We start from the raw sequence: 9529 nt of genomic DNA on the forward strand, positions 1-9529 counted from the left end.
AAGAATGCTTATAACGGAGGCAAGAAAAGACCAATCCAGGAAGAGCAAGTCAGCCCAAAGAAGAAATCCCAAATGTGTTTGGCCCCTAGCAAAGAGTAGAGCCAGTATAGAACTAGCTGTGATGAACTGCATCAGTTCATGCTACATGAGAAAAATTAGCATGCTGGGTAACACACATGGAAAAAATGTCTGTGTAAGCATGGACTGTCCTTATTCTGAGATTAACCTGTCAAATATTAAAATCTTGGGTTGTATGTTAAATGTGCTAAAGTGTGTTAAAAATATCCTTTCTTTTGTGAATTGACTGGTGATAGGAGATGGTCTATCTTTGTAAAATACAAATTGACACACCTATATCAGTTCTCCAGATTCGATTTTGAAATTTTTTTCTGCTACTTGAAGTCTAAATATTTTGGAACCACAATTTTTCTTAAGCCTTTTTCAAGTCTAAGTGGCCTCCATATAGGATTGGTCAAGTCCATCTTATTTTACCAAGCGCTTGGAGAGGGAAGGGAGGAAAGGGAGAGAGATCCTCAGTGATGGCCTTGAAAGTGATCAGTGGAGATTACCACTCTTCCTGGAGTGGTGAGGGAGGTGAAGTTGAAAGTCGGGAGGAGAACTGAAAATTTCTTCACCCAACAGCACTAGTAGTGAAAGAAATGGAAGAGATTTTTGTGGGGATAACAGATACTGCACTTTTAGATTGAGTTGAAGGGGATCTTGAAGTTTTCTAAAGTGTATTCACTGGCATCACAAAAGTCTCTTTCCATCTACCGTGTATAACTGCTTTTCAGGAAGTCCATACCCAACAGCTGAGTCACTACAGTAAAGGTATTCTGTATCATCTGCATTATACACAAATCATACAAAACAAAATTTAGCAAACAATTAGTATACCATATACAATATTATTTAATATTAATTTAAAACAGTTGACAGATATGAATACCACACATACAAATACTACAAACTGCCATTTTAATACTCAGCAAGGGTGTTTATGTTACTCTTTTTACACGTGTTTTTTTGTTCATTCTATTTGTTCTTGCTTCTTTGAATATCTAAATAAGTCTCCTAATCCACTTTACATTTCATTATACTTTATTAGATCAACATAATTTTTTAAATAGACATTGAACATTTTCTTGCTATATCCTGTTACTTAAATTCAGGATTTCAAAGCATCTGGTAGTTTTATGATTCTGGTTAGCTATAAAATGCTGGTGGGGTTATAGTTGACTTAAGTCGATTTTAAAACGTATCACTTTATAATTTGTAAGTATCTTTAAATAGTAAGTTTTTTTATTTCATGAAGATGTTTTCAAAGATTGATTCATTGTGAACAATTCAGAAAATGTGATTAGAAGGGTTTATCAAGAATGAGGAAAGGACTTTTTGCCTATGAATTACCTTATTTTTAAATTTTCTAATAACTTTTCTAGTTGTTATATGTGGATGATAGAAATGTAATATAAATTTTCCCATATTTTCTCAAGTGATATTTTAAATATGACTCATGACAAACTATTTGCATGTGCTCAAATGAGTAAAGTTATCTATTGCATGTGAGTACCCCATCCCATTCTTCTACCCTCATCTTAGCAAAAAAAGGAACTTTCCATGATAAATAATTTTCAGTTATTTTTTTCGTTGTTATTTCCCATTCTTTTTCACCTTTTGCGTTTAAGCCAACGGTAATTTTATACTGTGTTTTCCCGAAAATAAGACCTAGTTGGACAGTCAGCTCTAATGCGTCTTTTGGAGCAAAAATTAATAAGACCGGGTCTTGTATTAAAATAAGACTCGGTCTTATATTAATTTTTGCTCCAAAAGACGCATTAGAGCTGATGGTCAGGCTAGGTCTTATTTTTGGGGGAAACACGATGTATTGTTTCTATGGCTTGCCCTCTTAAAAATTGATTAGAAAAACATTTTCTTTTTGAAATCTTTTTATGTTTTATTTGAATGATAGTACTTAATTTTACTTTTTTCTATTCACTATAACTTTTACTTAGTACATAAACAACTTGTAACTCATATTCTGTTACAGATGGTTTGACATTGGTTGTTTGATAGTTGAAGATCCTGTCCATGGCATTCATCTAGAAACATTTACACAAGCCACACCAGTGCCTTCGGAGTTTGTACAACAGGTTAGTTATCTTTTTTTTTTCTTTCCATTATGCTCCTGAGAAACTTGCAATATTGTCTTCAAAATAAAAATGTGGTTATATATTTTGTTGGGAATAGCCTTTGTTTTTCAGTTTCCTATTTGTTTCATGTTTCATACCTCCCTACTTTTGTTTACTAACTGTCTTTGAAAAGGTAAACCTTTTCATATAACACGGTTAATCACTATTTTCCTCAATTTTTTTATATCATTGTTTTCCTTACCCTAAAATCAAAAACTTTTACTTCTTCTGTTGGTTTTATGTTCACCTTTCATTTAGTTTCCCCTTTATCCCACATTTTATTTCTCCTGTTACCTTCATTTCCTTTTTCTTTGTCTTAATCTTCCTCTCTTAGTTTGTTCATCTTTGGTAACAAGTAGAAACCTATTTTTTTTAAAAAGTTTAGAAACCTTAGTGAAAGGCACGTATTTCCCTATCTACATTGTTTCCAGAAGACTGTAAGCATTAATGTATAATGGTTTTGATTCCTTTTATATTTTTACATGTTACCTTTAATTCTTTCTTGAACTAAATGGATATAATATATATTTACATTGGGATCTTTGTACTCCTAAATAGTATTTTTGTTGACTTTTTTCCCTGTTCCCCATTTTGTAAAATTTTCATCACATTTGTTCTTACGTATATTGTCAAATATTATTTCAAAATTGTCTCAAAGTTTGGCATTTGAGAAGTTGATAAAGCTACTGGGTACTGTCCCAAGAAAACACATGGATGCACTCAGATACAAATTTGGCATATGTGTTCATAGAATCCCTGAAAGCAACTTGTGGCTCTCTTACCCAGGGGTTTACAATTGAGATGGGGACTAAGCATCTGCAATTTAGATGCTTAGAATTTTGAAATTGTATTGAATTTTATTTATACCACAGTTTCTTTTCAGAAGTTCAAGAAAGCATTTTCATAGATGTTAACGTTAAATTCACTCCAATATGAAGGTGATTTAAAGATTGTAAGCAAACATTGTGCATACTGTTATACCAATAAATTAGAAAAATTAGACAACATGGTTGGTGTTCTAGGAAAGTATAAATTGCCACAGTTGATTTAGGAATAAGAATTAGGTTGAGGGGCAACTGGTTAGCTCAGTTGGTTAGAGCGCGTGCTCTTAACAAGGTTGCCGGTTCGATTCTCACATGGGCCAGTGAGCTGCACCCTCCACAACTAGATTGAAGACAACTTGAGCTGCGTTGTCGCTGAGCTGCCAGAGAGGCGGCCGGATGGCTCAGTTGGTTAGAGGTGTGCGTGCTCTTAACAACAAGGTTGCCAATTAAATTCCCACATGGGATGGTGTGCTGCGCCCCCTGCAACTAAAGACTAAAAATGGCAACTGGACTTAGATGAGCTATGCCCTCCACAACTAGGTTGGAGGACAACTATTTGACTTGGAGCTAATGGGTCCTGGAAAAACCACACTGTTACCCAATAAAATTAAAAAACAGAATTAGGTTGAACCGTATGAAATTGCTGTCTGTGAAGTCATAAGCAGTCAAATATTGGCAGTTTCCTATGATTCAACCTTAATTACCTTCATGAAGCTTTCCAAAAGTCATCTCATTAACATAACAAGACACCTTCATAGCTCTTATCACTTAGGAAATTCCACGTTTTAGGAGCTCTGTGCCAGAAACTGGGATGAAGACCAAATGTGTATTATTATAAATCACACTATTACTGTCCACATCCTGGTCTTCAGACACAGATCTCACAGTGAATCATAAAGGTCAGTGCTAGAATCCCATTCAGTCGTTGATAGCTATCCAGGCCATTTAGGAGAAAGTGTCTCCCAGGGAGAGGCCACGCAGGTGTGTGGTCTGGCTTCTATTTGATCTGTTCAGGTTCCGAAAGCAGCAGTGGTGTCAGCAGTACATGGCTGGCTTCAGCCTTTCAGGCCTCTGGTGCAGGCACACCTCAGAGATAACGGCGGGGCTGGTCCAGACCACCTCAGTAAAGCGAGCATTTCAATAAAGCGAGTCACATGAATTTTTTGGTTTCCCAGTACATAGAAAAGTAATATTTAAACAGTACTGTAGTTTAAGTATGCAAACAACGTACATAGCTTAATTAAAAATTACTTTATTGCTAAAAAAAAAAAAAAAGTGCTAACCATCTAAGCCAGTTGGAAAATGGTGCTGATAGACTTGCTTGGCACAGGGTGGCCACGAACCTTCAATTTGTAAAAAAAAAAAAAAAAAAAAAAAATAGATAGAGATACCTGAAGCACAATACAGTGAAGCGCAATAAAATGAGGTTTGCCTATAATTGAGCTAAGAGATAGTATCATCCCTTGCACTGAGCCTTTTGAGTTGTTAGCATAATATTCAGTTTCCCTCATTACATAAACCATTTATTCATTCCTTTACCCATAGCTACTGTTTTTCCTTCTCTCTGTTTATACCCATACTTTTCCACCTTTGGAAGGGACATTAGGTTTGGCCCCTGTGCTGGGCTAGGTTGTAGGCTGCACCACTAGTCTAGCAAGTGCCTTTCCCTTAGCCTGTGGACCATCCCCTCAGTAAGCCAGGCTCCCATTACCCTCCTGCCTGACCGTAGGGCCAGGCCGTTGGCCATTACCCATGCATGGTAAAAACCAAACGGGATTTTACCACTGTCCAGTTCTTCCATGACTGCTGGGAAAACAGCATGCACTTCCACCCACCCAGCTGGTTTGTTTTCACCTTCAGTCAGAGTGATGGCCTTCCAATGGCGTGCTGTCCGTTCACCTTGGAACTGCCATCTGTAAACCAAGCAGCTCTTTGGTGTTCAGTTGAGAGCTGTTCATAGGGCACTGTCCACGTGGCAGTCGGCCCAGCAGCTCTTCAGGTGGCTCCAGAGGTAGTCCTAGGAAAAAAGAGACTCCCTGCTTGTATCTGTCCTTGCTTTCTGAGGCAGCATGATCCTGTGTAAACCATTTGTGTACTATTACGGAACTCTTCTGAGCGAGCGCTGCCAACCCTGTTAGGTGTTTCTTCAGCATCTCCGTAGGTAGGATGGGTTTCAAAGTTTTAAGATCAGTTTATGTCCTTCAGTCACAGAAGTAGTTTCAGTTAATACTGTCCAATAGCAAGGTAGTAAATGTCCCTCAAATGGAAATTCTCTAGTCCAGCATCCAGTAGTCATTGCTGGGAGGCACTCACGGGTTTTTGCCGTAAGCCCCAATCTATGCTCCACATAAGGCTATGGCACAGAGATTGTGTCCCTACCAGCACTCTGGCTTCTGTACTACACTGTGTGGGCAGCGGGTCTTACTGATTCCCATAAAGCATGTGTAATTAACAGAGCTTGAAGGGCAGATTTACATGCCTCTGTCATACAGCACTAGATAAGGGAAACGTTCCCCAGTGAGATATACTGTCCATCCCCCAAATACAATCAGGTAAAAGAAACACAGCCATTAGCAGTTGACAGCATTAGCTGTGTTTTTTTCTGAGTTTGTCATAATCTCTATTAAAAGTAACTTGAGAAAGTTTGAAATGTCACTTACAGCTATAGTGGTACCTCGGTTTTCGGACATAATCCATTCCGGAAGACCGTTTGAGTTCTGAAACGTTTGAAAACTGAGGCACGGTTTCCCCATAGAAAGTAATGCAAAATGGTTTAAATCTGTTCCAGACCTTTAAAACCAACCCCTAAAACTGCAAGTTTAGTATGAATTTTACTATCTAATGATACCGTAGATCCATAAAATTCATGGCGTTCGTAAACCGAAATGTTCGTCAGTGGAGACATTCGAAAACTGAGGTACCACTGTATTTCCAATGATAAATAATATCAGTTTCATTTTTCCATAGGCTCAAAGTCTAACTCCCGAGGACTACAATCTGAGGTGGTCAGGCCTTTTGGTGACAGTGGGCGAAGTCCTGGAAAAGAATTTAGCAAATGTCAGCCGGACTGATTGGCACTTGACTTTCACGGGCATGTCACGTCGACAGATGATATACAGTGCAGCCAGAGCAATAGCGGGCATGTATAAACAGCGCCTGCCACCCAGGACCATGTGAGAGGACACTTACCTAGGGGACTGAGCCGTCCTCATCTCGAGCCTGGTGGGAAAGCAGAGATTGTCCCTTCTTAAACTGGGAGCTTCAGTGATCCAGCAGTTTCCACAATTTTCCTGTAGGCTGCAGCTTTTCTTTCTAGAAAGGCATGGTGTCATGCCAGCTGATGAAAAGAAACAGATCCTTTTTATGACTATAATTCATGTACCACAGTTCTCCAAAAAGAAAATATATAAATATTTTTATAGGACAATTTGATATACCAAATTCATGCGGTGCAAATTTGTGTATTGAGACATTTAACTTAATGATGTGTACATTATTTTGTTTTTTAAGAATACAGTTAATTAAAGAACATGTTTATTGGATATTCTTTAAAAGCATTGTTTCTTTTAATTCATGATTAATCTCTTCCTGTCAGTCTTTGAAGTTCCTGTGTGTGCATGTGATCTCAGGTCTGATGCTGAGCGCTGAGCTCAGCGGTTTAGCCTGACGCCCACTTGTGCACGTGTGTACACGTTTTTAACATGGGCCAAAACAACAGAACTGATTGCTTTCTTTTTGGTTATGTACACACACAGTCTGAATAATTCTACTTTTTCCTTTTTTCAAAAACAAGTTTTGGCTTTTTACAGATTTATGCTCTGAACACTAGGTAATGCATTTTGTTTTCTCATTGCTCTATGACAATTAGGTGGCAGATGATTCAAGCATATTTTAAATCAAGCATTTGGGTCATTTTTAAACAATGCTATTCAGTATTTCTCATTAAACTGACAACAGCCATTATTTCTGCTTCCACTCCTCTATATTGCCACTGTAATAGAGAAATTTTTGAGAAGAAATTACTTTGTTGTTTATGGGATTGTATGCCTCCTATTTTAAGTTTACTTCTTACTAAGTTTGCCTTAAACACTGCTTTTCTAACTTTGTGCTATTCTGCCTTTACTTTTTATGGAAGTTTTCAAAGAAAATTTTTATATTCAATCTGGTTTACTTAGTCCATTATGTTGGTATTTAGTGAAAGCTTCTGTTTTTTCCAAATAATATATTTTACCGTTTGGGGATTTATATGTTAATAAATCAAAATTAAATAGTATTGTCTTACATTTCTCAACTCTATGTATGCAAGTTCAAGTAACTTTTTGAAGATAGTTTCTTATATAAATGCAATTTAATTTTTATTTACTCTTCTGTGCAGTTCTTCAGATATAAAAGAATTAGCACAATCTTATATAAAGATTGAAGCTCTTATCCTATATTGTCATCACGTAATGTTTGCTTGTATTATTTCAAGTACTTATTTGGTTTTTGCTGTTTTTTACCTGGGGATGAGATGAGTAAGTATTAATTTTGCAGCTATGATATATGTTAATTTCCAAGCACTGTATAATGATTGTTCAGTGAAATTCAGACTTCTGTGTCATTAAAAGTAATGAGAGAGAAGAGAGATGTAACCAGTTATTGTGGAATAACAGGAACAGAATACTTCTTCCCCTCTTTATTGGTGTTTATAGAATGGTTCATCTGTGTGTTCTCTATCTTCCATGAATAAGAAAAACCTTTCTCTACTGTTGGCATTTATCCTTTATTTTCAAAAGCTACCCTTTTCTAACAGCATTTTATCATGGCGTGGCCGGGTGACTAATCACAGGGATGAAGGAAAATATTCCCATACTTAAAATATTTTTGCTACTTTCTCTCCTGTCACAGAAAAATTTTACAGATCCTAAAAAGTTTAAGTTTTAATTCTGTTCTTATTTTACCAAGTCTCAAATACTTTATGTGTTTTGAGTGGTTTTCATAGAATCACAAACACTGACATCCCATTAGATGGCTATTTTCCTAGAATCCTCAGACAGCAGTGGCAGAGTTACTCTATGTCCTGGTTGAAGCCAGGTGATTTTCCTGCACCTGGTAATTTGGTAAACCTTTTGCTCTTCGAAACAGTGTGAGTGGGTGAGGAGGTGGATTAAGGAAGGGCAGATGGAAAAGAGAAATACATGATCTGGTTCTGGCCATTTCTGATTCTTTATTTGGCCCAGACTTCTCTTTGAAAGGCCTTAGAGGGTGACTGACTCCACACACTCAGCTTTCCCAACTGCTTATTTGTTTTCTCATCCTTAGATTTCGGTGTTGTACAAGGGGCAAGGAAAGGAACTCTATCTCACATCCCACAGCACCATTAGCCAGGCAATCTGCTAGTGTTGGTATTGTGGCATAAGATGCTAGTCATCCGTCGAAGGCCAGGGTTCCCTTTACCAAGTGTCCAACGGCCCCTGTTCTTTTCTTGCTCATTTCCTTCTAACTCCTACAGTAGCATTTTTTAGTGAGAGTTGGATGGAGGGCTATTTGTTTTTTTCTCCCTGAAGCTTCTTAGGCAAACCTACACAGTACTTCATCACTGTGTTGTTTTGGTCGTGTTTGTGATTTTTTTTTTCACCCTTTCTGAAGTGCTCCAGGAACTACTTATTGAATTTTATAAGCTTGTACATGTCTTTATTTGAATTTAGTGTGGGGGAAAAAAAAAAGGAAAAAATGCAGGAAGAGCAATTTAACATCAACTTCAGTTCAAGATCCGATTCTTAAGTTTATCAGGTAACTTTGGACCTAGAACTGTGCCTCAAACTTCTGGAGTTGGAAAGCTTTAGGTAATACTAGTACTTTTTTCTTCTGATCTCTTATCATTACTTCCCATTCTTTGTTCCTCTTTCTCAAGGATTAATGAGGTAGAAAATCGAGATGAATGAATATAGACAAAATGGTAGTACGATAGAAAGTGTAAGAGTACAAATAAACGTGTATTATGTACATCTATTAAAAAATTATGCAAATTAGTGATATACTCAGGGTCAACTAAATTAATATGTTCTTGGCTAAATAAAATTCTTAACAGGAATTTCTGTTCTGTGAAGCCAAACTGATAATATTCTATGTTCTGAAGGCTGTTGGGTTATGCGTAAATTATTGAACTTGGATTTTTACTCCCAGAATCTGGTGTTCATTTTTAAGGTATTATGCAGGATGATGTGTTGGAGAAAACCAACTTTGTAAGTATGTAAATATAACATAAATAAATAATACCTCGACTTATTTCCCAGAGGTGTATAGTGATTTTTTTAAATGCTAATTCATATTAATATTATACTAGAAGGACTGTTATTCCCTTTTTTGTCTAAGGTGGCTACTGGCTACCAAGAATTTTTATGGAACAACTTCAAACACCATCTTTCAAGTGGAGCTATAATAACATTGAATATAGCAGAATTGCTAACTTCAAGGTCAGAGAACTCAGAATGTTTAGAGAAGATACACTGGAGATGTAATAAACAAGAAGTT

At 36.9% G+C, this 9529-nt stretch overlaps 1 protein-coding gene across 1 annotated transcript in view; it reads left to right on the top strand.

Annotated features, from left to right (window-relative positions):
• PRRC1 (proline rich coiled-coil 1) overlaps positions 1 to 9283 on the top strand; it is a 33173-nt gene extending 23890 nt beyond the window's left edge. The window contains exons 8-9 of the mRNA XM_019732398.3: positions 2051 to 2153; positions 5984 to 9283. Of these exons, the coding sequence (XP_019587957.2) occupies positions 2051 to 2153; positions 5984 to 6193 (313 nt within the window). The 3' untranslated portion in view covers positions 6194 to 9283. The remainder of the gene's footprint in view (positions 1 to 2050; positions 2154 to 5983) is intronic.
• The last annotated feature ends 246 nt before the right edge of the window (positions 9284 to 9529 follow it).

The sequence above is a fragment of the Rhinolophus sinicus genome, chromosome 3, assembly GCF_057876585.1.
Source record: "Rhinolophus sinicus isolate RSI-liver-muscle chromosome 3, RSI-T2T, whole genome shotgun sequence".
NCBI lineage: Eukaryota > Metazoa > Chordata > Mammalia > Chiroptera > Rhinolophidae > Rhinolophus > Rhinolophus sinicus.